The sequence below is a fragment of the Dendrobates tinctorius genome, unplaced genomic scaffold (assembly GCF_039654945.1).
Source record: "Dendrobates tinctorius isolate UK_male_01 unplaced genomic scaffold, ASM3965494v1 ptg000062l, whole genome shotgun sequence".
In the NCBI taxonomy this organism is placed as follows: Eukaryota; Metazoa; Chordata; class Amphibia; order Anura; family Dendrobatidae; genus Dendrobates; species Dendrobates tinctorius.
In genome coordinates, this window is record NW_027361730.1 from 23,481,970 (window position 1) to 23,509,788 (window position 27,819).

The following is a 27,819-nucleotide window of genomic DNA, read 5'->3' on the forward strand; positions in this document are numbered from 1 at the left end:
TTGTTAGCCATGAGTACAGGTAACAAGAAAGGGCAGAAAAGTATTGGTACATGTACTGGTTTACAGGAGCCGGTACTGTTAGCTTACAAACCTTCTTGTTTTCTACATCTTGGGAATATTCTTCACTTCGTAAATGTTCTTTATATTCTTCTGATCTTACCTCCTTGTAGATGATACCCCTTGATTCTTTTGTGGGTCAAAGCGCTGATGGAAAAATGGTGCCCATTATCCCTGGAGGGAACAGCATACCCCTGACCTTTTCTAATCGCAAGGAATATGTAGAGCGAGCAATCGATTACAGACTCCATGAAATGGACCGGCAGGTGAGTGACTGAAAATGTCACTGGAGCAGTAGAAATATGTAACTCATGGTAAACTAATACGGCTTTGATTTGTATGCCAGGTAGCCGCAGTGCGAGAGGGAATGTCATGGATCGTGCCAGTTCCCCTCCTGTCACTTCTCACTGCCCGGCAGCTAGAACAGATGGTGTGTGGGATGCCAGAGATCTCGGTGGAAGTTCTGAAGAAAGTGGTGCGATACCGAGAGGTCGATGAACAGCACCAGCTCGTGCAGTGGTTCTGGCAGACCCTGGATGAATTTTCTAATGAGGAGCGAGTCTTGTTTATGAGGTTTGTTTCTGGCAGGTCCCGACTTCCAGCGAACACCGCGGACATTTCGCAGCGCTTCCAGATCATGAAGGTTGATAGGGTAAGTATACCTATTAGTTATTCTATTTATGGAAACAACCATGTTGTTTGGCGCATGATAAACGTCTGGCTCTAGTTTTTCTATGGTAACACAGGTTGACTGGTATCTCCTCCACAGCCTCACGACAGTCTGCCTACCTCACAGACATGCTTCTTTCAACTTCGACTCCCTCCATACTCAAGTCAGCCAGTGATGGCCGAACGTCTGCGCTATGCAATCAACAACTGCCGATCTATCGACATGGACAATTATATGTTATCCCGTAATGTGGATAATACAGAAGGATCAGATACAGACTACTAAATTCTACCTTAATTCTCCGCTCTCCAGAAGCGAAGAACCATCAGGCATTTTACACCTGCAATTTTTTTTTCTTTTAAACAGAGAAGATTTGTTTTAATTTAATTTCTCTGTGTCATTGTAAGCTAAGGTAAAGTGAACCAGCCCTTCCCTCACTCGCTGAATACAAGATGCATGGAGAGCAGATTTTCTGTTGAGGGACAGGGTAATTGGTCAGGGGATTTGGAAAGGTTGTCCAGACCTCCCTGGTCAGTGCTGTACTTGAATATTGTACATTGGTGCACTTATTGTTCACCCCAAGAACAGTTTTACATGATTATTCCTATTTATTTTGTTTTAATTTGGAAGTTGCCTGTGCAGGATTAGTTATGCAGGAAAAAAAATAATAAAGCCAACAGAAGGATTGTGCGCTTGTGTTTCCATGGAGTTATGTGAGAATTTATACACAATATTTAATATACATTGGGGAAAAATATCCAGAACAAAAACAAAACATAATCGGGTGCAGAGATTCAGCCCTTCCCAATGAGTGCCTCACTGTGTTTTTGTAGAGCCGAGGGCATGAAGATAGTACGACTAACTAGTACAGAGGTGCAGAGCCTGCGTTAGGTGAGTGTATGTACAAATATTTTACCCTAGGAGCACAGGAACTGCACTAATTTCCTGAGCTTCCATGTTCCCTGGTTGTGTGGTGCACAGCTGATGTCTTGCCAGCCCAGGTAATCAAAAGATGAGCCTGGAATCCTGGAGGATAAGGAAACTCGCGCAGCTCCCATCCACAGGTAGAGAGCACTCACCTGGATCGAGGACCGAGTTTGCGAGAAATAATCTGCTCCTATCTAGTTTTAGGCGCAAGTACTGTACTCACAAAAAGTTAGGGATATTTTGCTTTCGGTTGAAATTTGTGGAAAACGTAAGTTCACCCCAGTGATATTTTATCATGGAAGAAGGGCATTTAAGTAGAAGTATACAATGGTGATTTCCTCGTCTCAAACAATTTATTGAAACAAAAGCCAACAACTGTGTATACCCCAACAAAAAATGTCAGTGTCTCAATAACTTGTCATGTGGCCTTGAGCATCAATTACAGGTTCACAACGATGTGTCACGCTGTTCAGAAGTCTAGTTATTGACTGCAGAGGCATGGCATCCCACTCTTCTTGAAGGGCAGCACTCAGGTTTTTGAGGTTCTGCGGTGCAGGGTTACAAGCCTCAACATGGTGATTCAGCTGATCCCATAAGTTTTCTATGAGATTCAGATCTGTAGAAAGTGCAGGCCACTCAATTTGAGGTACCCCAGTCTCCAGCAGCTGAGCATTGTCTTCCATGAAGATTAAATTAGGCCTATGTTATTCATGCAGAGGCCCAATGAATGGATTAATGATGTTCATCTAATAGTAGTAGTTCATCCCGTCTCATGTACAGCACCATGGAATTAATGGTCACTGTACCATTCACAAAGTGTAGGGCAGTTCTGTATTGACTAGACACATCTGCCCATACTGTAACATTACCAAAGGCTTGTCTGGTGACAACAGTAGCTGATACGTAGCGCTTTCCTTGACATCTCCAACATTGTTGGCGGCCATCATTTCTGCTCAGTGTGAATCGACTTTCATCGGTGAACAGCACTGGTCCCTCATTCTGCGTAGATGCTCCCTGGCACGTGTAAGACGATGACACCTATGCTTAGTGGAGCAGTCAGGTAACCTTGCAGGTTGTTTAGCACACAGACTACACTGATGTAAACTGTTTCGAATTGTCTGACGTGACCCTTGGGTGCCTCTCACCTCCTTTAAATTTGCCTGGAGTTGTTTAGCATTCATCATCCTGTTCCTAATGGCATTATTCACAACAAAGCGGTCATCAGTGGAGGATGTGGCCAAAGGATGTACACTTCTATGTCTTTCTGTGACTCTTTCAGTCTCTCTGTAGCTCTCCTGCAAACTGATGATGACACTAAGCTCAGTGGCCACTTCTGTCTGAGAACATCCTGTTTGAAGCCTCGCAATGGCGAGGTACTGTTGATCAATTGTTAGGTGTTGTTTTTGTCTCAAAATGTGACCACATGATATGGAGGACTGTGAATTTTGCCATTAAGCTCCTTGTTAAAGAGCAGCAGTTGTGCAAAAAGTACTGAAACATTGAACAGTTGGACAAGTGCATTCAAAAGTTTAGAGAAGGTCACATTAAGATCACCTGAAAAGGATAAAGTGCATTTTAGGTTCATCCTGAAATTTCACCCAAAAGCCAAATACACTACTCACAAAGACAGTAATATCTGGGTTCATAAAGCATCTGATTGAGCCTGACATTTTTGTTTTTGGATTCAAACAGAATATACCGAGCATGCATTCAAATGAGAATTGGTATTTGGATGACAGATTGCAGTGCAAAGTGCAACACATTACTTACACATGTCCAGAAGTCCTATTTTTGATACGAATCTGTTTCCATAGACTTCAATGTTAAACAATAAATTGGTCCAGTTCCAATCTATTATTTCTAAACACTGTTTTTCGGTGATTACTTTGTATCTCCGTTCATGCTGCATCTACACACACAAATGATACACCATTTGAAAGGTAAGCTTGCCCACTTTAGCACGAAAATAGCCAAACAAACCACACATCCACGATTTGATCACAAAATACAGTTTTAAACATTAATTTTCCCTTCACCCATGACAGCACCACCTGAGAGAGGGATCCGCCCCGCCAGGACAGGAACCTACTGAGACATAAGGGGTGGCACCTCTCCCCCGCTTCAGTTTGCTTCAGTTGGGTTCCTGTCCTGGAAGGAACCCCACTGTCGGCAGTGCCTGTCATGGGCAAAGAAAAGGAAAGGAACCCAGCCCCGTCCCGGCGCGGGAAGAACAGGTGTCTCACCTGTAGCGTCGGCCGTCGGGTGCTGGACGCGCAGTCCCCGGGGTTCCGGGTTCGTGCGGGCGCTGGTGGGATCCCCGGGGCTGCGGGAAGCACCCACCACGCCGCCCTCGCGCAGGCCGCATCTCGATCCCCATGGCAGGGGAGAGACGCTGGCTTCTTCCGGCCGTTGCATGCTGGGTGCGTCGGCTGACGTCCGAAAAAGGCGACGGTATAATGGCGCCGGGTGCGACGCCGGCCGGCTTTCTGAAGCGGTCGGCCGGCGGTCGCAGGGGGGAGGGGAGAGACACGCTCACCTGAGCGGAGGCGCGTCATTTAAAAAGAGGAGGCAGCAGCAAACGGGCGGTGCAACATGGAGTCAAAGCAGGAACGTTCAGCGTCCCTGCCTCCCTCTCAGCCCTCTGGCAGAAAGCATGGAAGCCATTCAAGCAGCAGTCGCCCCAGCTGCAGGTCGGGGGACTCCTCAAGATCCAAAGAGCGCAGGTCACGTGCTCCGACGCAGCCTCCGAGTCCGGTACCCTTGATTTTGGGTGGTGAGTGATCTTCGTGAACGTTAGCATTATGTTAATAGGGGCTTCTGTTGTATGCTTCACCCTGTAGGAAAGGCCCAGAAAAGCGGGAAGCAAGAAGAACAATAGGGATTGTGCTATATGTAAATCTTCCCGATTGGGGAAAGATCTCTGTGCTTCGTGCATTCAGCGGACTATGGCGGAGGAAGCGCCTAGTTTCGCCGCCAATCTGATATCTGCCCTAAGGTCAGAAATGGAAGGCTCTATTAAGTCCCTATTGAAAAAAGGGAAAAAAGCAAGAAAGATTCCCCTAGTTCCCCCTCGGATTCCGCGTCAGTCATCTCAGGCGGAAAAATCATCCTCAGACTCCTCAGAAAGTGACATGGGGGGTAAACCATGTTTCCCTGTAGAAGACACAGACGCCCTCCTAAAGGCCATTAGAACTACAATGGGCCTACAGGAAGAAAAGGCGGCTAAAACCCTAGAGGACGTCATGTTTGGGGGGCTTCCGGAGAGGAAAAAACGAACCTTTCCAGTAAACGAGAAAATCCAGGCACTTATTGAGAAAGAGTGGAAAAAGCCCGAAAAATCGGGGGCCCTTCCATCCACCTCCAAAAGACGATATCCCTTTGATCATAAGGATGCAGAGATATGGGACAAAATCCCCAAAATAGATGCAGCAGTGTCCAGGTCCTCCAAAAGGTCGGCCCTGCCCCTGGAAGACGCAGGGGTTCTTAGAGACCCGCTAAACAAGAAAGCGGACTCATATTTGAGGCACGCATGGGAAGCGACAGCAGAAGGACTAAAGCCGGCGATAGCGGGCACTTGCACGGCACGCTCCCTCATGATCTGGCTGCAGCAGTTAGAAGAAAAGCTGGCTTCAAGGGTCCCAAGAGAGAAAATCTTATTGGAGATGTATCTCTTGCACGGGGCAGGAGCTTTTTTGGCCGATACCTCGGCGGACTCTATGTGGATGACAGCCAGGGCAGTGTCACTATCAAATGCTGCTAGACGCGCGTTATGGCTTAAGGGCTGTCCGGGTGATTTTCAGTCCAAGGCCAAATTATGCTCTCTCCCCTGCGATGGTCGATTCTTGTTCGGCAAGAACTTGGACGATATTCTAGAGAAAGCCGGCGATAAGAAAAAAGGCTTCCCCAGATTCCCTATGGATCAACGGAGACAGCCCTTTCGGAGGGGGAGATTCAATAGGGGGCGTCCTCCCGCTGACAGGAGAAGATGGGAGGATAAGAGAAAAAAAGAATCGGGGTTTATGTTTGGTGGAGGCACCTCCACCTCAAAGAAGTCGCTACAGTGATGCCAGTATTCCAGTGGGGGGGGAGATTGGCACTCTTTTTCCAGGGTTGGGTAAAGATCTCCTCCAATGCCTGGATCCTGACCATCCTAACAGAAAGCCTGCAAATTCCCTTTATTCGTCAGCCAAAACCCGTGGTCGTCATCACACCCATCAGGAAGGTGACCGAAGAGCAGGTGGCCTTAGAAACAGAAATCCTGAGCCTGATAGACAAGCGGGTACTCTCCGAGGTACCACGCATACAGGAAGGAAAGGGGTTCTATTCACCCCTTTTTCTGATAAAAAAAAAACCAGATCAAACATTCAGGACAATCATAAATCTCAAACGGCTCAATCTATGGATAAGGAACCCGACCTTCAAGATGGAATCAGCAACTACGGCGGTGAAGCTGCTACACCAAGATTGCTTCATGGCCGTAGTTGATTTAAAGGATGCGTATTATCACATCCCTATCCACCCAGATTACCAGAAATACTTGAGGGTAGCACTTTATATTCAAGGCATACTAAGGCACTTTCAGTTCGGGGCTCTTCCGTTTGGCATATCTATAGCCCCGAGAGTTTTCACCAAGGTCATAGCGGAAGTGACAGCCTTTCTCCGGATTCACGATACGGTCATAATACCATTCCTGGACGATTTTCTTATAGTGGGCAGCTCAGAAGACCACTGTACAGCGCAGTTGACCCGGGTGATCAACACCTTGCAGGAATTAGGGTGGATAGTCAATTTCAAAAAATCAAAATTGCAACCTCTAAAAAAAACAGACCTTCCTAGGATTTATACTAGACTCAGAAAGGCAAGAGTGTCTGCTCCCAGAGTCCAAAATAGAAAAGGTGCAAAATCTGGCCTTGACGGGTCGAAACCAACCACGTATGACATTAAGAAGAGCAATGTCCCTGCTAGGTACCCTAACATCCTGTATTCCGACGGTCAGGTGGGCTCAGTTTCACACCCGGCAACTCCAGCGGGAAGATACTAACAGCACAAAGATCGCTAAGAGGGCTTTTTTAAGGAAAGCTGGAGCTTTCCTTAAAAACAAGAGAATCTCTCAACTGGTGGCTGGATGAGACAAATCTGACCTTGGGAATACCGTGGGACAGACAGACATCAGATACAATCTTAACAGATGCAAGCTCCTCGGGGTGGGGGGCACACCTAAGGGGCATCATAGGTCAAGGTTCCTGGACACGTCAAGAAAGGGAAGCATCCTCCAACCTGAGAGAACTGTGGGCAGTGAGCAAGGCCCTAAGTCACTTCATTCCGCTACTCCAGGGTCGAAATGTACGCATCATGTCAGACAACAAGGTAGCAGTGGCATACATCAACCACCAAGGAGGGACAAGATCACACTTCTTAAAGGAAGCGGCGACAGACATTCTGAGCAGAGCAGAGGAACACCTACACTCCTTGACAGCCTTACATATAAAAGGTGCAGAAAACATAGAAGCAGATTTCCTGAGTTGCAATACCCTGAAGCAGGGGGAATGGGCGCTAAACCGGTCCATTTTTCAAAAAAAAAACTCCGCTTTGGGGGAAACCGGTGATATACCTCTTTGCCAACAAGCACAACAGGCAAACAGAAAGGTTCTGCTCTCTAAACCCGAGAGAAAAACCATGGGCAGTGGACTCGTTGCACATCCAGTGGAACTTCAGGCTGGCTTATGTGTTCCCCCCCCAGTGGCTCTGATCCCAACAGTTGTCAGAAAAATCAGAAACGATCAAGCCAGGGTGATTCTAATAGCTCCATTTTGGCCAAAAAGGCCCTGGTTTGCTCTGCTACGAAGGATGTCCCTCTCCGATCCATGGGTTCTGCCAGAAATCCCGGACCTACTAGCTCAGGGTCCAATATTCCACGCTCAGGTCAAAGGATTCCATCTGACGGCGTGGAATTTGAAAGGTTGCTTTTAACGGATAGAGGGTTCGCCCCCGGGTTGGTGGCCACCCTGCTAAAGAGTAGGAAACCATTGATGACTATCATCTACGGCAGAACATGGAATAAGTTCCTGCAGTTCTTAGGTAGGCCGTTAGGAAAAGAACCCCCGATTAATGCCATCCTGGAGTTCTTACAATCAGGGTTGCAGATGGGGTTAGCAGTGAACACACTTAAAGTTCAGGTGTCTGCACTAGGGGCGCTCTACAACTGCAAATTGGCATCAAATAGGTGGGTAGCCAGATTTATTAAATCCTGCCATAGAGCTAGGCCTATCCCAATACCCCGGATAGCCCCCTGGGATTTAAACCTGGTGCTAGAAGCCCTTACAAAAGATCCGTCTGAGCCATTACGTCAGCTACCCCTAAAGTTTCTGACCCTAAAAACAATCCTGTTAGTGGCCCTTACGTCATCCCGCAGGATAAGCGACTTACAGGCTCTCTCAGTAAATCCACCTTATACTCAAGTCTTTCAAGATAGGGTAGTGTTAAGAACAGACCCCGCTTATCTGCCCAAAGTAGCATCAGATTTCCATTGGGGCCAGGAAATTGTCCTTCCATCTTTCTGCGAGAACCCAAAAAATCTGGGGGAGGAAAAATTCCATAGTCTGGATGTTAAGAGAGCTCTCGTAGAATACTTATCTGTCACTAGCCAGTGGAGGAGGTCCCAGTCCCTATTCGTAGTTTTTCATGGTGCCAGGAAAGGCTATGGGGTTTTAAAAGGGACTATTGCTAGATGGATTAGGGAGGCCATTAGTGTAGCCTACACAGCTAGTGGTATCCCAATTCCTGACGGCATCAAGGCTCATTCCACCAGAGCCGTGGCGACCTCCTGGCCTGAAAAAGCAGAGGTATCGATTGAACAGATTTGTAAGGCCGCTACCTGGGCCTCACCTTCAACCTTCTTTAAGCACTATAGGTTAAATCTATCCTCCTCTGCTGACTTAACCTTCGGTAGAAGGGTGCTGCAAGCGGTGGTCCCTCCCTAAGGTGTTTTTCGAAGTCTCGAAAAATCTCTCAGGTGGTGCTGTCATGGGTGAAGGGAAAACCACCATGGTTACCGGTAAGTAGCCATGGTGGTTTTCATAAACCTGCAGGTGGCACCACAGTACCCCAAAGCACACTACCACAAAGCTGCTTACAGACATCACAAACAAATCCAAACATTTGCCTTGGGGGCTTTCCTGCTTGCCCAGCCTATTTTAACCAAATTGGAGGATTGCACACTTCACTGCAGGTGAGGCACATATGCAAACACATTTGTAAACATGCACTGCTTTTTCGCTGATTACTTCGCACACAAAATGATACACCATTTGAAGGTAAACTTGCTTCCTTCAGCAAGAAAAGACCCAAACCACACATTCACGATTTTATCATTAAATACAGTTTAAACATTCATTTTCATAAACCTGCAGAAAGACACAATGACCTGCAGGTGGCACCTCAGCCGGAAGACATTTTTTGGCCTCTACTTATCAAACCAATTTATTGTATTACCAATCTACATATATAAATACCTGTCTGTGTTCATCAGCTCATGAAATGCACTTACATTTGACCAGCTTGCTTTTTCTGAAATTGCTTGCGCCCCCAACGACCAATGTGCAAAAATTTTGCAAGGGCCAAGTTAATACATTTTATTTTTAACGGGACAAAAAAGTTGTCTGCAATAATTTTTTGCTCCTGCTATGATAACTGATTATTGTTGGATCCCTTTCTCAAGGATGATTACTGGACATGTGAACTCTGCTTCAAAGGGGTTGTCCATTACTTTGATATTCTCTCAATTAAAAAAATGATCTGCTTTACCTGGCAGCAGCCACACAACCTTCCTGGCTTCAGGAGTGATAACAGCTGAACGTTGAAGTGCCAGGTATTGGACCACCACCATATTGATGACCTATACTATGGAAAGGTCATCAATATAAAAGTACTTTACAGTCCCTTAAAGGTATATTTACACATCTGTCATATTGTGATTTAATAAGAAAGTTATAAATAAACTAATATTGGGAAGAGCCAAATTTCGTACCAAAGTATTTGCAATAATAATTGTATGATAAACAAGTGTTTGGTTCTGAAAAATTAGATTTGCCAACTGCTCCACATTTTACCTTGTATTAGTTTTGAAAATGGACTCTGTTTGTTGCTCCCCTGAAAATGAAAAACTCGTCAGAATATTCTCTCGCACAAGTCTAGAATATCGAGCAACAGACAGAAGTCTTTACCAATATTGGGCAGTGCACTGTTTAAAAAATATTTCTCCTACGCCTCATTGGGGGACACAGATTAACTCCTCCTCTGCAGTATACATCCTCCCACTGGCTGAGATTGAACCAGTTCTTGCTTAGTGTCTGTAGGAGGCACTTGGGTCTGTTTCAGACCCCAACGTTTTTATTTTCATTTTTAATTTTTTCTGTAAATTTTTATTTTTTAATTAACGGAGTGAAGGGGGCGACGGATCCTTTCTAGAGTCCGATCTCCCCCGAACGATCAACAGGCGAGAACGCAGAGTTTACCTCCCCGTACCCTCTCCTGCGACGAAGGGGTCATGCCTGGGCTCACTTTAGGGGCGACTGTTCCTGCACGGTCCCGATTTCCCCACATCAGCAAGAGGCAAATGGAGTGTCACCTTCAAGTTTACTCCCCCGGAGACAGGTATATAGCCGAACAAGGCCCCCATGTAATGGCGCTACAGCCCCACTACACGGATCATGAAGATACAAGCGGCAACCTCTCCATCCCCGTCTAAAGGGAGGATTGATTGAGGAATATACCTTTAATGACAGCGCAACTCCGGCTCTGCTACACTGCTTCCGTGAGTATCACAGGGGGAGCGCTGATCCCAGACAGCATGTCCGCGCACAAGAGGCAGTGGGTCCTGGTCCCTGGGGGGGAGAGGGAGCGCTGATCTGGTGCCCAGCAGCGCTTGTTCCATTGTCTGGCTGCGGCCCCCTTCAGCCGGCAGAAATTTAGCTCCTGGCTTCTAGCCAGTCTAGGCTGTAGGTTTTTCACTCAGCCTGCTTCCTGATGGCTGAGGGGGGCACTAATTGGCAGCGCTGACGGTAGCGCTGGAAGGAGATAGCAAGTTTTGTGCAAAGATCGCGAAGAGCACTCTTCTCCCCTGGGGACTCAAGAACAGGACCTGGGTAAGCTGTAATGTGCCTGAGCTGGTGACATTAACCCCTTCTCTGCAAGTGCTATACACTTTTTCTGCAATCTGCGGGCATTCTGCAATCGGCAGTACCATATCTGTAAGGCTAGTTTCACATTTGCGCTTTTGCCCCTGCCGTGCCTCCGCCGGTAGCTCCGCCTACCGGCACATTACGCTGCATGCATCCTGAGTCCCCTATCTTTATCACTGGGGGCGCAGGCTGTGCGCAGTATGCGTTTGGCGGCGCATGTGTCCTTTTGATGGTGCGCCAAACGCAACCTGCTGCAGTTTGGTTGCGCTCGTCGCACCGTGAAAAGGACGCATGCGCCGCCAAACGCATACTTCGCACGGCCTGCACCCCCAGTGATAAAGATAGGGGGCGCATGCAGCGTCATGCGCCGGGAGACGGAGCTACCGGCGGAGGCGCGGCAGGGGGCGGGGCTTAGCGGCAGCCGTGCGCAGGCCGTCGCTGCGCTCAAAAGCGCAAATGTGAAACTAGCCTAAGCCAGTGGTACATGGGGTATTAGCAGTTGTGTTGCTCCCCACCCAGGGACTGATTTAGGACGCCCCATGGTCCTGTGTCCCCCAATGAGGCATAGGAGAAAGGGATTTTTGTGTACTCATCGTAAAATCCTTTTCTCCGAACCAATCATCAGCACCCACCCTGATAGCCTGTTGGCTTGTTTCTTTCTTAGTTTTGACATAGTTTATTGTTATTTGTTTAAAACTCCTACTGCTTTACCGAACTGGTTCAATCTCAGCCAGTGGGAGGGTGTATACTGCAGAGGAGGAGTTAATCTTTGTGTTCACTTAGTGTCCTCCTAGTGGCAGCAGCATAACACCCATGGTCCTGTGTCCCCCAGTGACTGGCTCGGAGAAAAGGATTTTACAGTGAGTACACAAAAATCCCTTTTTTACTATAAAGTCATATAGATGTCCGTGAATTCTGTTACAGCTTTCTGATCACCCGCACTGTGCGCCGTCTACATGGTTACAAGGTAATGACCCTGTGACAATTGTACACATCATTATGATTTTTTGTTATTAAACATTGAGACATCCCCAATATAAAATGTCAGACCAAAGCCTAAAATCCCAGTTGAACTTGGTATTGACATGTTTAGTAGAAAGCGTTACGCCAGTCCTATACCTTCCAAAGTGTTTTACAATCTAAGTTAAGACAAATTAATATTTTATATTGCAAATTTGGGGTTACAGCTCTATTGCTTTTTTGGATCTAAATTAAGGCTAGAAGACCATTTCTTTTGCAAAATATTAAAGAAAGGACACCCTGAACCTCACGTATGGATGTGTACGTAGACTAGAGCACAACACCTTTACTTTATGTACGGTGATTTGTGATTCATTGTTAACACAAGGCAGTTACAGATTGAGTTCTCGGAAAGAAGTAGAGTGCCATGTGTCCAAGCTGTTGTCACTATAGACGGCTTATGTCAGTATAACTATTCGTGATGATCGCTGTATAGAAACGATCTCATCAGGCTTTCTGTCAGCAATCATATCTGCACTCCTGTCTGCCTGCAGGATGATTCCTGGGCACCCCTTCCGCACCACAGAGAGACCCTCCTTTGTTATATTTCTGCAGAAGTTTACGTGGAGGGTGTGAAGTCTTTTGGAAAGAAAGGGAACCACTGCCAATGTCTTGTCTGTCACTCCAGAGCAGTTTTCCAGTTTTAAGCTTTGAAGGTGAGGGCAGTGTCTTAAGACTTGGATGAGATTTTCATCACCGATGTGGGCACAACCAGAGAGAGTAAGTGTTCGCAGGTTTGGGCATCTAAGAAAGAGCATGAGGAAAACATAATTTTAGAACCAGCAACAAACATTGGACCATTAGTTCTTATTTCTGCGTCACAGCATTGCATATTTTGACTAAAAGATCTTAATGTTATTGGTATGTTATCAATGGCTGCAGATTCTCCACTCTAGTGCTCACTAATAAAATATGTAGAAAGCTCCCGAAAGTGGCAGATGCTGATATCTAGCATGTTATCTTTCCAAAGGGTATTCCCAAAATCTAAGGTTATAAATCACTCGGGGGGTCCAACTTCTGAGACTCCCAGCAATCGCAAGAATTAAGGGTCTGATGAGTCTCCTCTTGCATGGACCTCCACTCCATTCATTGTCTATATGGGACTGCTGGAAATGGCACTGTACTCGGTAATTCCGGCTGGCCTTTAGACAATGAATGGAGCCGAAGTTGAGCAAGTGCACCTCCAATCAAAAAGGAACTCTTCAGAACCTGCTGCTCAGGATCTCTGGAGACACATTGATCGGACCTCCAGCAATTGATAAGTTATATGGATAGGGGTTACCTTTATTTTCTGTGCAAATATCTATTAGGATTTTGTTTTCTGATACAGGCCTAAGTTCTCATATTTATGAACATACATTTTTATTGTATCAGCACTGAATTGTGCACAAATCAATACAATGATACATAAAGATGGTTCTAAGCAGATGAACAACATTGTGATATTTACAGAGTAGTGCCTTGTCTACATGAACTCTTATGGCAATGCACATTATAAGGATTATTTGCTGGTGTTTCAGCCCCATGAGGCACTAATTCTTTCCAAAATTTTAGTGGAGGAAATGTCTGCAATTCAACAATATGAAGGAGCATTTTCATATTCCCCCTTCATGAGTTCTCACTGAATTGACTGCTGGCCATTTTATGGGCACCATATTCACAATCGATGTGGCACGACCTCGTTTACACGTGGGTATTTGGTATTTGGGACCCCCATATTCTGTACCGGTATAATAGGTCTGTACTATGGAAACAATGTTATGCTATAGTGCTATTACTATGTATTCCGCTTTTTTCAATACTCATTACTGTGTTTTCACCCTATAAAACTAAATAGCATTGTCTGTTATCCACATTGCAAAATCGTATTTGTATCAGCAGTATGATAAAATACTAATGATGTGCATCAAAACCATTGAACGGCTACATAATACTGACAAATACAGAGCAAAATTCATCATTTATACACAAGTATGAATGATAAGAGGGTTGTCCAATACTTGGGTCATCAATATCAGATTGCTGGGGGACTCCCAAGCAGTCAGCTGTTTACAGCTCCGCTGGCGGCCTGATATAAACCGTGCATGGAGCGGCATAGTGGCGATTCTCAGGTACCGCAGCTTAGCTTCCATTTAATTTGATAGAAACTGAGCTGCACTACATGAGAATCACTACTACACCTTGTACGGAGTCATGCTGTCTCGACCCCCTCCATTGTTGGCAGCTCCAGTAGCAGCCTAATGTTAGCAGCTGATTGGTGGGGTTGCCGGATGTCAGATCCCCACCAATCTAATATTCGCCTCTTCTAGGTATAGGCCCTTAATATATTCCTCTGTCCTAACCCATTTAAGTTCTGACATTTCTGAAATTAAACTTTCTATTTTATTCATACAGAAAATAATTGTGATTTTAATATGTGTAAGTAAGGATGTGTGCACATTTTAGAGCAGAAACTTTCCAAAACGCTTCACAAATTTTGGGTTTCTGTTCTGGAAACTTAGCAAAAAAACACTGTGTGCACATAGCCTTACGGTCTTCAAGCCACTGCAGCCTCTTAGTCCTAGATAAGAGAGCTCATGCCTGTACACAAGTGGTGCTAAACCTCAATCTTTACTAGTAGAGATTGGTATCTGGTTGTTTTTCATGTAAATAAGTCTCACAAATCCCACTGTGGCCCCAGATATTACCTTTTACAAACGTTTTGGAGAAAGTCACTAACTGTGTTCAGATGAGGGCTGCACATGGATTTCTGAAGAGCAGTTTTCGCCCAGTATTCAATGTTGCAGATTTTCACCCGGCTTGAATACCAGCAAATTGACAGTGATTTCAAAGCTGGTCCCAAAATGTAGTTCTTTTTTGTGAGCTCTGAAGGAGAGCTAAAATTCAATAAAGGCCACAGAGAAGGTTCATGGAAAAGTTCCTGCAGCTTGTGACATGTTTCTGACAGGTATTTTCTGCTGTCTTTATCCAGGAACGAACATAAATGCAGAAGACACTCACGATTTAAATCTGTGATTTTCATAGTGATGACTCCAGGCATCATAGATAAGTCACAACTTCTTCAATCCAAAAGTCTTTCAGACCAGTGAATGGAGGCCAAGAGGAGGTCACTGTAGAAAGGGTACATTTTAGTAGTACAGTGTAGTTTATATGGCACATGTCAATGATAGTTTACAGATAAATCAAAACGGTGACAAAGAACAACTATAATATTTGGTGTAAGGTTCCTGAGAGCTGACCACATGGTTCCCTCAATCATCAGTAATATAACAACTTACAAGGAACTGCACTCCATGTAGTACAGTGATATTCCACACATTTGTTCTCCACCCAGGACAGAGCTGGACTACAGAAGATGTGAAGAGAAAGACAGCCTGATTCATATTTTTTTGCACAAAACTTATGCCCAGTGAAGGGTATACTACCCGAAATATTGCAACAATTCACTTCATGGAGTGCTGTCTCCCGCAAGTTATTAAATCATTATTTGACGTTAAATCCTGAGGGCGCATTTACACTGCTCCACCTGCAGCTGTTAAATGATGGCTGATTGGCACGGTGGCTCAGTGGGTCCTGGGTTCGAATCCCACCAAGGACAACATCTGCAAGGAGTTTGTATGTTCTCCCCGTGTTTGCGTGGGTTTCCTCCGGGCACTCCGGTTTCCTCCCACATTCTAAAGACATACTAATAGGGAATTTAGATTGTGAGCCCCATCGGGGACAGTGATGATGATGTGTGCAAACTGTAAAGCGCTGCGGAATATGTTAGCGCTATATAAAAATAAAGATTTATTTTATTTTTTTTTATATGTTTTCTGATCTGTCATAGACAGGCTAACTGCACATCTATCGCGCACAGAACGACAGGTAATGGATAGGGATGAGAGGACCCACGTGAATGGTCACAAACTGTAGTTTAAAGTTCAGATTGGTATTCGAACATGACCCCGAAACCTATAGAAATCAATAGGGATCCGAATTTGGTGCTTTAAAATGGTCATAGTAAGGGCTGAAAAATGGGGGTAAGATCAGAACAATTGCCCTGCAAACAATTGACTCCGATGCTGCAGAGATGAAGCCGCTTTTGCTTGTAGGATTGGATAGTAGAGGCTGCAGGGCCAGTGCTGCAACAATGCTGATGGTCCAAATTGTGGATCAATCAAGGGTACACCATGGCTCCTCTACTGTATAGGTAATAAAGGTCAGATCACTGTAGTCCAGAATATGCATGACCACTGCCACTCTAAGTCCATGTCTAGGAGACTGATACAGCGGAGTGCTGTACGTGGCTCGGTCAGTACCAACATAAATGCAACAGTGCGGGTCATGCAAGACAATGCCACTCGATTCAATCCTGACTGCAGTGAGGCGGAAACTAGACTAAACCAATGTTTCCATGATCAGTGGGGATCCTGGCAAAAAGACCTTTATAACCTATCCTGTGCATGCAATACCTGCCTCAGCTTGATACTTGTTTACTCCATTTCTGAAGTCAAAAGTCCTTACGTTTAACTTTGATTACAAATGTGTTCATCTTTAATGAATTGAACAATGCGATATACTGATAGATATCTGTAGATGTGATGTCACCAGCCCCATTCCCCTACCAGTACGGGAGTGAGCCAAGCTGAATTACCTCTTTAAAGGGAATCTGGCAGTAGATTTTTACTTTCTCACCTGAGAGTAGCAAGATGTAGGCAAAAAGATCCTGAATCCAATGACAACACAATCAGAGTTTTTAGATTTAGCAATGCAGCAAAGCTTAGAAAGCCTGGTGTGGGCGGGGCTAGCTATGTAAATTGTCTATAGACAGTGAGCTGCTTATCACAGAAGGGGGCAGAGTTGGACTAGTATGCAGGACCTGCTGTAGCCAGGACAATGATAATCACCAGGTGATTAAACCTTCAGTTAAACAGCACACAGCTTGATCATGTGACACATCGTTGAATTCTGTATTTTAACCGGTGCATCCTGTTGTCCTCGGATTACATAGCAAAAACCTGCTGACAGATTCCCTTTAACTTATCTCTAAACAAGACATATCCCAAGATTTATGTCATGAGATGGTAAAAATGTAGATCACAAATCCCAAGCTGTTATTGACAGTCTTCCATGTTAAACAATTTTATTTCCTAACGTATATTTTTTTTTAATAGATAGCACAAGATTGCAGTACATTGGTGCCTTGAAAAAACTTTTCGTGAAAAGATAAGGGTGGGCAGAGTTATAAATTGATGATCCATATTCCTGATTTTTTTGCCTATTTATAATAGTAAAAGTGATCATTTTTATCAGAAATTAGTACTACTATAGCGTACACTGGTCATTCTTCTGGGGAAGATTAAAATGATTCTTTCTACTTAAGACAATAAACAGAAAAATTAAATTTAAATTAAAAAAATATATGAATACCGACTTAACCAATACATTGTGTTTGTCTAATCACACTGAAGCTGACGTAGAATATATGTATCCAAGTCTGTTCTGCTATATATCCACTGACAGCAAGTGATTTAGGAATCCTATCCCCGAAGTGTCAGCTTACAGGAGTTGGCATTGCATATATAGGCTATAAATACAAGTAGAAACTGTTGATTGTGCTACAAGATTTTGTTAAAGGCTAAGTTAAATGCTGCCCTATAAAATACTGTTTCATGAAAAACATGGCTATAAATACCTTGGTAGGCTCCCAGGTAATTGCGGTATTGAAGGAACCAAACGTGTCCGGTCACTGCAATCCAGAATAGTTGTTGCAATTAAGAAAAAAATGAAATATTTCATTGGAACTTTCATATGATCTGCATGGAAAAGTCAGTGTAAGAGCAAAGACCATTCTAGATCTTCTCTGTTGTGTACTCAGATCTGCTAAGGACATATATGGCAGGGAGCAGGGACCCTACAGCTGTCACCAGGATAAATATAGACCAGATACTGGCCCTTTAAATCAGCCTGATAGATGGAATTGTTGCGTTCACACATTCGCTGTTGATGCAGTTTCTGAAGTCAATGTCGGGAGTAGATCAGTAAAGGTTTTTGTTTGTTTTTAACTTATCTTTCAATCTATCCACTCCTAATGTTAGTTTGATGCTGCATTAAAACAGCATGTACACAAGGATATGTTTATTGAATTGACAACCTAATTTTTATATTTTGGTAATACAGAGAAAATTAATTAAAGTTGCACTTAGGAAACATTTGCTGGTTATTGCTCACTATCTTTTGGAAATTATACAGTAAATAGGAGAAAAAAAAAGTTTAGGATCACTGGATTTCTAATTGGTTATAACCAAGAATAATAATAAAAAAACACCATTTTCTTTTTAGCTTAGAGAAGAGGTGAACATGCTTTTGGATCTGAGGGCCACATTGCTAGATGAAAACAACCCCACGGGACATAATTTTACCAAAGTACTGCCTTCTGAGACATTTACTGCATGTTGGAAGTATGTGCCCCAAGTATCTAATAGGTGCGTGATCCATTCCTCCTGTCAGTAAAGTAGTGGCACCCTTCTCATGGGTTTACCATCCAGAAAGGAACACACCGTGCATTCAGCTCTCTTCATTGTAGTATGTGCCAGATGCGGAGTCAAGCACTTCCCTTCTCCCATAGACTACATTGAAAACAGCAGAACTTACTGCACGGAAAAGAGTAGAAGTTGCATAAGAGTCAGGACACCAATTCTGCCTAAAAATGGCTACTCAGCACACCAGTCATAATTACCCATCCCTATAGTGCTACACACCACTGGTCTACTCCATAACATAGAAAATACATGCGACCAGACACTATGCAGATCATTGAGGGCTTTACAGAAGGGTATTGTGGGCGGCAGGTTGTGCAACCCTTGGTTTAGGTTTAAAGGCTAGTCCAGTTTAAGTAATACATTCAGTATATAATGAGAAGTGCTGTAACTTGCTAATATACTTTAGGATTCAATTCCTCCTAAATTTCAGGATCTGTCTATTTGATGCATCAGCCATGATCAGTGTTGGCCCTCAAAATGCTGCCGTCAATAGTGAGTAGTGTACGGCATCTAGATGGTTAACAGTGTGGGGGCTTCCTCTTTAATGCCATTGGCACCCAGAGATCTTGATTGGTCCTGATGATGGCCATGGAAGTTCACATCCAAATATTAAAAGCCAGAAAGGTTGCAGTCCCTGGAGAGCGGTCTATCAGCAATTAGTGTACAGTCATGGCCAAAAGTTTTGAGAATGACACAAATATTATATTTTCACTTGATCTGCTGCCCTCTGGTTTTTATGTGTTTGTCAGATGTTTTTATCACATACAGAAATATAATTGCAATCATATTATGAGAAACAAAAGGTTATATTGACAGTTAGAATGAGTTAATGCAGCAAGTCAATATTTGCAGTGTTGACCCTTCTTCTTCAGGACCTCAGCAATTCTCCCTGGCATGCTCTCAATCAACTTCTGGATCAAATCCTGACATAGCAGTCCATTCTTGCAAAATCAATGCTTTTATTTTGTCTGAATTTGAAGGTTTTTGTTTGTCCACCCGTCTCTTGATGATTGACCACAAGTTCTCAATGGGATGAAGATCTGGGTAGTTTCCAGGCCATGGTCCCAAAATCTCTGTTTTGTTCCCTGAGCCATTTAGTTATCACCTTTGCTTTATGGCAAGGTGCTCCATCATGTTGAAAAAGGCATTGTTGATCGCCAAACTGCTCTTGGACGGTTGGGAGAAGTTGCTCTTGGAGGACATTCTGGTACCATTCTTTATTCATGGCTGTGTTTTTAGGCAAGACTGAGAGATAGCCCATTCCCTTGGCTGAGAAGCAACCCCACACATGAATGGTTTCAGGATGCTTGACAGTTGGCATGAGACAAGACTGGTGGTAGCGCTCACCTGGTCTTCTCCGAATAAGCCGTTTTCCAGATGTCCCAATCGAAAAGGGGATTCATCAGAGAAAATGACTTTACCCCAGTCCTCAGCAGTCCACTCCCTGTACCTCTTGCAGAATATCAGTCTGTCCATGATGTTTTTCCTGGAGAGAAGTGGCTTCTTTGCTGCCCTCCTTGAGACCAGGCCTTGCTCCAAGAGTCTCCGCCTCACAGTGCATGCAGATGCACTCACACCTGCCTGGTGCCATTCCTGAGCAAGCTCTACACTGCTGGTAGCCCGATCCCGCAGCTGAAACATTTTTAAGAGACGGTCCTGGCGCTTGCTGGTCTTTCTTGGGCGCCCTGGAGCCTTTTTGGCAACAAGGGAACCTCTCTCCTTGAAGTTCTTGATGATGCGATAGATTGTTGACTGAGGTGCAATCTTTCTAGCTGCGATACTCTTCCCTGTTAGGCCATTTTTGTGCAGTGCAATGATGACTGCACATGTTTCTTTAGAGATAACCATGGTTAACAGAAGAGAAACAATGATGCCAAGCACCAGCCTCCTTTTAAAGTGTCCAGTGGTGTCATTCTTACTTAATCATGACAGATTGATCTCCAGCCCTGTCCTCATCAACACCAACACCTGTGTTAATGGAGCAATCACTGAAATGATGTTAGCTGGTCCTTTTAAGGCAGGGCTGCAATGATGTTGAAATGTGTTTTGGGGGATAAAGTTCATTTTCTAGGCAAATATTGACTTTGCAAGTAATTGCTTTTAAGCTGATCACTCTTTTTAACATTCTGGAGTATATGCAAATTGCCATTAGAAAAAATGAAGCAGTAGACTTTGTAAAAATTAATATTTGTGTCATTCTCTAAACTTTTGGCCATGACTGTAGGTAGGATATCCACCGCAGCTCCAGCCGTACGCCTCCGATGGAGGATAAGTGAAGTAGACAAATAAAATAAATGGTCAGCGGAGCGCTAGCAACACCAGTACAAGGTTGTTGTTCTTTAGCCCACAACGGGTTTCAACGGTAACACATTCTACATCGGGTGGCAGACAAATAGTGGCCTTAACGGCCAGAGGTATTTTTGTTTTTGCATTTGTGTTTTGCTCCCCCTCTTCCCAGAGCCATAACTTTTTTTATATTTCGGTCAATATGGCCATGTGAGGGCTTGTTTTTTTGCAGGACGAGTTGTACTTTTGAACGACACCATTGGTTTTAACATATCGTGTACTGGAAGACGGGGAAAAAATTCCAAGTGCGGTGAAATAGCAAAAAAAAAAGTGCAATTCCACAGTTTTTTTTTATCATGTTCACTAAATGCTCAGCGCCGAAGCAGCACCAAACAGGAGGAGTCAGACATCAGCGTACTATTACGCCCGGTGTCGAAAAGGGGTTAAAAGTTATCAAAATGTAGGTGACAAAAATAAGCTTTTTCATTCCTGTCATGCCATTTTGCATTAATTCCTGATAAGCTTCTGAAGGGTTAATGAACTACCTTAAAGCAATTTTGAATAATTTGAGGGGGTTCCTTTTTAAATTGTATCACTTTTGGGGTGAATATATATTGCTGATCTCAGATGTGGTGGCAAAAACCTGCTGACAGATTCCCAAAAAAAAAAATCCCACTCGCATCAAAGTTTGTATCTGTCACGCCGTTCTGTCTGTACCTGGTTGTCGGCGTGACAATGCATGCCTTTGCTTTATCCCTTTTCCCCCTAATTGAGCTGGGATACTGCTGGCTGTTACCTGTAAGGAGCATGCTCAGTTCCCTGCTCTGCTGCGTAGCCATACATGTGTTGTTAGGTCTTCGCCATGCAGCATGACCATCCGCATGTGCGGTCTCTGGTTGCCGCTATGGAAGCTGTCCACGGGTTGCGAGGTCATTTGCAGCTGGTGCATGACTTTCCACGTGTCTGGGCGTGCAGCCGCTGCCAGGTGCCCTGAGCCTCATTTCCTGCACTGACTGTGCTGTATTGGTTTGTTTGTGCTTAGGGCGTGCGCGGTCACACGGTTAGTGTGTGTACTTGAAATGCTGTCCCCAGCCAATTGCTGAGGGACAGCTCCTATATAAAGTTCCCCTGCCCTATGGGCAGGGCCTGAGCTACTCACAAAGCTCCTGAACTTTGCCATGTGTTTTGTGTTCCTGGACCTCTCCTGTTTATGTTTTGGTACCAAAGTCCTTGCCTTGATTCCTGCTTTGGCCTGTGCCTGTCCAGGAGGCGGTATATCCAGGCCTGAATCCTTGATCCTGTCTGAACTGTGTCTGCTGTGTTATGTTCCTGGAATCCCTCTTTGTCTGGAGCCTCGCACCCAGTGACTGGGTCTCTTGTAACCGGTGTTTCTGCTGAGCATCTACTACCCTGTGCTCTGACTACCATGCGGTGCTAGCTCCATGCAGGCCCAGCAATCCTGCGGTTCTAGCACTATCACGCTTGAGTTCCTTCCTAGGGCCAATGCCCGGAGCCTGATGACGGCAGTGGTGCTTGTAGGTCGTGTCGAATGTCCGGAACCAAACGACTCGTCTGATGTCTGCTGGTGACTCTTATATCCTGCCTGTATCCTAAAGTCCTCGTGTACCCCGATCTCCTGCCTGTGTCCCGATGACCTCGTGTACCCTGATGTCCTGCCAGAGTCCCGATGTCCCGCCTGTGTGCCTCGGTGATCCATTGGTTCCTTGGGGTCCACTGGGTGGTACCCTTCTGGGAGGTGTAGAATCAGGAGCCTGGCATAGTCATGTTTGGTTTATGTACTGTGTGACTTTAGTAAACTTTACGTTCTCTATACCTGAAGTTGTGCGGTGTAATCAAGTCCTACGTGTCTTGTCCACATGCTCAGCGGCCACAGAGTCTCAGTCGCTGCTATTCCCTAGTTCAGGTAGGCCCGCGTCCCCCTCTGCGGTATAGAGGGTCCATAATTGTGTCCCCGGGGGACGCCCGGCCCACGTCGTGTTCGGTCGGCGTGGGGGAGTTTTTGGGCTGGGCCACGTCTGCAGTTGATCGTGACAGTATCCTCTTAATATATTACAATTATCATATTATACAACATTGTGTACTTACAATTGCTCATTTTGCCTTTCTACCCAGATAATTCTCTTTTTTATGTAGAAACCGGAAGTCTCTTATGCTTGCATCAATCATCCCCCTCTTCAACTCCTGACCAGCTACTCTGCTCCTCCCCCGCCAAGGAACTTTTCAGCGAGTAAAATTGTAGTTTTAATGATGACCCATACAGGGAAAATTGACCGTTTTGTACATAGAGCTTCTAAGGATTCAGCTATCAGTTTTTAATCATGTGATGTCTTAGACCTAATGGAAAAGAGAATTAACTGAGTAGAAGGGCAAAATGAGCAATTGCAAGTACACAGTGCTACATAACCTGATAACTGCAATATAACCTCCCTAAAGCTGACATCTCCCACTCTGAGTGGCACCATAATAACACGCGCTGTCTGGGTGTTCTGTTTGACACCAATCTTCACTTCCCATATACAATCTCTTGCCCGCTTACACCTAAACAACATCTCTAGAATCTGCCCCTTTCTCACCATGGAAATAACAAAAACCCTCACTGTTGCCCTGATCCACTCCCGCCTGGACTACGGTAACTCTCTTAATTGGCCTCCCCCTCATTCGACTTTCCCCTTTCCAGTCCATCCTTAATGCAGCAACCAGGGTTGTCCATCTGGCTAATCGGTACTCGGACGCGTCCGCTCACCAGTCATTGCACTGGCTGCCCATTCGTTATAGGATCCAATTCAAACTGCTTGTTGTCATCCACAGTGCGGCACTCCCTTACATCTCCTCCCTCATTTCTGTTTATTGGCCTACCCAATCGTTACGCTCTGCAAATGACTTTCAACTAACTTCTGCACTAATCCGTACCTCCCACTACCGGCTCCAAGACTTCTTCCATGTTGCGCCACCCTCTACCCATAGAAATTAGGAGCAGCCACAACTTACGCAGTTTAGGCGCTCCCTCAAAACACATCTGTTCAGAGCTGCCTATCACATTCCCTAATCAAGGTGTGTGTGTAGCCCATTGACTATCTGGGAATAACCCTCCATCAAACTCCACCGCACCCAACAGCACCACACATACTGGCTGGTGACCAGCTCATGCAGCCTTTATCCCCCCCCCTCCTTCAAGATGGCTGGACAATAATTGTAAATACGCACCTGTACTTTGTGTCTCCCTGACCTCATTGTAGATTGTAAGCTCTCACGAGCAGGGTCGCCTTATTTTGCTTTAATTATTGTATTTCTAACATTTTTACTTATGACTGTTGTGTATGAACACTTAAACTGTAAAGCGCTGTGGATTATATTGGCGCTATATAAATAATTATTTATTATAAGAGAATACAAATTGTGATTGAGCGCTTCTTTAACCCCTTTACCCCCAAGGGTGGTTTGCACGTTCATGACCGGGCCAATTTTTACAATTCTGACCACTGTCCCTTTATGAGGTAATAACTCTGGAACGCTTCCATGGATCCTGGTGATTTTGACATTGTTTTCTCGTGACATATTGTACTTCATGTTAGTGGTAAAATGTAATTGATATAACTCGCGTTATTTGTGAAAAAAATGGAAATTTGGCGAAAATTTTGCACTTTTCCAACTTTGAGTTTTTATGCCTTTAAATCACAGAGATATGGCACACAAACTTAATAAATAACATTTCCCACATGTTTACTTTACATCAGCACAATTTTGGAACCAAATTTATTTTTGTTAGGAAGTTATAAGGCTGAGTGCACACGTACTTTTTGGCCCTGCGGATTTTTCCGCGCAGAATGGAAGAAATCCGCAGGTCAAATGACCTGCATTTTTCCTGTGGATTTCTTCCATTTTTGATGCGGTTTTCATGCGGTTTTCCATCGCGGTTTTCCCCCTGCGGATTTGGTGACAGGGGAGATGGAAAACCACACAAAAGTAACATGCTGCGGATTTTGTACCGCAGGAAAACCGCGCGTAAAAATCTGCAGCGTCTGCACAGCGGTGTTTTTTTTTTTACATTGATTTTAAGGCTACTGTACATCACAATGCAGAAATGCAACGTTTCTGCGCGGTAAAATCCGCTGCGGAACCGCTGCAAATCTGCATCGTGTGCACACGGGCCTCAGGGTTAAAAGTTGACCAGCGATTTCTCATTTTTTTTATGGACCACATCACATTTGAAGTCACTTTGAGGGATCTATATGATAGAAAATACCCAAAAGTGACACCATTCTAAAAACTACACCCCTCAAGGTGCTCAAAACCACATTCATGAAGTTTATTAACCCTTCAGGTGCTTCACAGGAATTTTTCGAATGTTTAAAAAAAAATGAACATTTAACTTTTTTTCACAAAAAAATTACTTCAGGTCAAATTTTTTTTTATTTTACCAAGGGTAACAGGAGAAATTGGACTGCAAAAGCTATTGTGCAATTTGTCCTGAGTAGGCTGATACCTGATATGTGGGGGGAACCACTGTTTCGGCACATGGCAGAGCTCAGAAGGGAAGGAGCGCCGTTTGCCTTTTTCAATGCAAAATTGGCTGGAATTCAGATCGGACCCCATGTCACGTTTGGAGAGCCCCTGATGTGCCTAAACAGTGGAAACCCCTCACAAGTGACCCCATTTTGGAAACTAGACCCCCCAAGGAACATATCTAGATATGTGGTGAGAACTTTGAACCCACAAGGGCTTCACAGAAGTTTATAACATACAGCCGTACAATTAAAAACATTTTTACCACAAAAATGATCTTTTCACCCCCAATTTTTATTTTCCCTATGGTAACAGAACCCTAAAAGTTATTGTGCAATTTGACCTGAGTACGCCGATACCCCATATGTGGGTGTAAACGACTATTTGGGCGCATGGCAGAGCTCGGAAGGGAGGCAGCGCCATTTGACTTAATTTGGCTGGTATTGAGATCGGACGCCATGTCGCGTTTGGAAAGCCCCTGATGTGCTAAAACAGTGGAAACCCCCCACAAATGACACCATTTTGGAAACTAGACCCCCCCAAGGAACTTATCTAGATATGTGGTGAGAACTTTGAACCCCCAAGGGCTTCACAGACGTTTATAACGCCCGGGTGTGAAAATAAAAAAAACATTTTTTTTCCACAAACATGATCTTTTAGTCCCCAATTCTTTTATTTTCCCAAGGGTACCAGGAGAAATTAGACCCCAAAAGTTGTCCAATTTGTCCTGAGTACGCAGATACCCCATATGTGGGAGAAAATTACTGTATGGGCACACGTTGGGGCTCGGAAGGGAAGTAGTGACGTTTTGGAATGCAGACTTTGATGGAATGGTCTGCGTGTGTCATGTCGCGTTTGGAGAGCCTCTGATGTGCTTAAACTATTGAAACTCCCCACAAGTGACCCCATTTTGGAAACTAGACCCCCCACGGAACTTATCTACATATGTGGTAAGCACTTTGAACCCCCAAGTACTTCACAGAAGTTTAATGCCCGGGTGTGAAAATAAAATCATTTTTTTCCACAAAAATATTTTTGCCCCCAATTTTTTATTTTCCTAAGGGTAACAGGAGACATTGGACCCCAAAAGTCGTTTTGCAATTTGTCCTGAGTAGGCTGATACCCCATATGTGGGGGTAAAACACTGTTTGGGTGCATGGCAGAGCTTGGAAGGGAAGGAGCACCATTTGACTTTTTCAACGCAGAATTGGCTGGAATTGAGATCAGACGCCATGTTGCGTTTGGATTGCCCCTGATGTGCCTAAACAGTGGAAACCCCCCAATTCTAACTCCAACCCTAACCCCAACACACCCCTAACCCTAATCTCAGCCCTAACCCTAATGGGAAAATGTTATTATTTTTCTCTAAGGGGGTGATAAAGGGGGGTTTGATTTACTATTTATGGTGGGTTTTTATGTTTGGCAGCTGACATACGCTAAAAGACGCTTTTTATTGTAAAAATAGCTTTTGCATAACCACATTTTGAGAGCTATAATTTTTCCATATTTTGACCCACCGAGTCATGTGAGGTCTTATTTTATGCGAGTTGACGTTTTTATTGGTATCATGTTCGGGCACGTAATATTTTTTTATCGCTTTTTATTCCGATTTTTGGGACGCAGAATGGACAAAAACCAGCATTTCATGAATTTCTTTTGGGGGGTGCGTTTACACCGTTCCGCACACAGCAAAATTGATAAAGCGGTTTTATTCTTCGGGTCAGTATGGTTACAGCGATAACCTCATTTGTCTGTTATGTTTTGGCGCTGTATGCAATGAAAACAATTTTATATAAAAAATTATTTTTGCATCGCTTTATTCTGCGAGCTATAACTTTATTTTTTCGCTTGTGACGCTATGTGGCGGCTCATTTTTTGCGGGACAAGATGACGTTTTCAGCGTTATCATGGTTATTTATATCCGTCTTTTTGATTGCGCGTTATTGCACTTTGTTCGGTGGTAAGAGAGCATTATTTTTTGCTTTTTATTTTTTAAGGGGTTCGCTAAAGGGGTTAACTAATGGGACAGTTTTATAGGGCGGGTCATTATGGACGCGGCGATACTAAATGTGTACTTTTAATTTTTTTTTTTATATTTCCAAAAAATTAATTAGGGAATTTTTTTTTTTTAGTTTAGTGATTTTTTTTTTTTATACATTTTTACTTTTTTTTAACTTTATTATATTGTCCCAGGGGGGGACATCACTGTAATATGTCAGATCACTGATCTGACAGGTTGCACAGCATTCTCTGAGCCCCCTCCCTGCCGATGCTTCCCTAAACCCCCGGTACACTGCGATCGTGTCTGATCGCAGTGTGCCAGGGGTTAACGTGGCGGGGGCAGTCCGTGACCGCCCCTGACATAGTGCCTGGTGTCAGGCTGTGATAATCAGCCGACACCCGTGAGCGCCACTGCTTGCGATGACGTACTATCCCGTCCCCGGCCATAGGGGCCCGGGACGGGATAGTACGTCAGATGTCAGGAAGGGGTTAAAATATGTCCAAGTGCTCAGGCAACAGATCACTTGTGGATGATTTCTTCAACACAAATTGCATTATGGGTTATAGATAAACTCATGATAAATCATTTATAATTGATGGAGAAAGGTTGACCTTGATGGACATAGGTCTT

The 27,819-nt window shown here is 44.4% G+C and overlaps 2 protein-coding genes across 6 annotated transcripts in view; one reads left to right on the top strand and one right to left on the bottom strand.

Moving 5' to 3' along the window:
* The window catches only part of HERC1 (HECT and RLD domain containing E3 ubiquitin protein ligase family member 1), a 341,682-nt gene extending 340,265 nt beyond the window's left edge, over window positions 1-1,417 (top strand). For all 5 annotated transcript variants that reach the window (XM_073579381.1, XM_073579383.1, XM_073579385.1 and 2 more), the window contains exons 77-79: window positions 171-323; window positions 404-709; window positions 827-1,417. In XM_073579381.1, the coding sequence (XP_073435482.1) occupies window positions 171-323; window positions 404-709; window positions 827-1,012 (645 nt within the window). In that variant the 3' untranslated portion in view covers window positions 1,013-1,417. The remainder of the gene's footprint in view (window positions 1-170; window positions 324-403; window positions 710-826) is intronic.
* Window positions 1,418-12,126: 10,709 nt separating this feature from the next.
* FBXL22 (F-box and leucine rich repeat protein 22) lies at window positions 12,127-27,804 on the bottom strand. Its single transcript, XM_073579388.1, has 3 exons — window positions 17,531-27,804; window positions 14,541-14,963; window positions 12,127-12,597 (listed from the first exon to the last, which is right to left on the bottom strand). The coding sequence occupies exons 2-3, from the start codon at window positions 14,894-14,896 to the stop codon at window positions 12,252-12,254; spliced, it is 702 nt and encodes a 233-aa protein (XP_073435489.1). The 5' UTR covers window positions 14,897-14,963; window positions 17,531-27,804; the 3' UTR covers window positions 12,127-12,251.
* Between the last annotated feature and the right edge of the window lie 15 nt (window positions 27,805-27,819).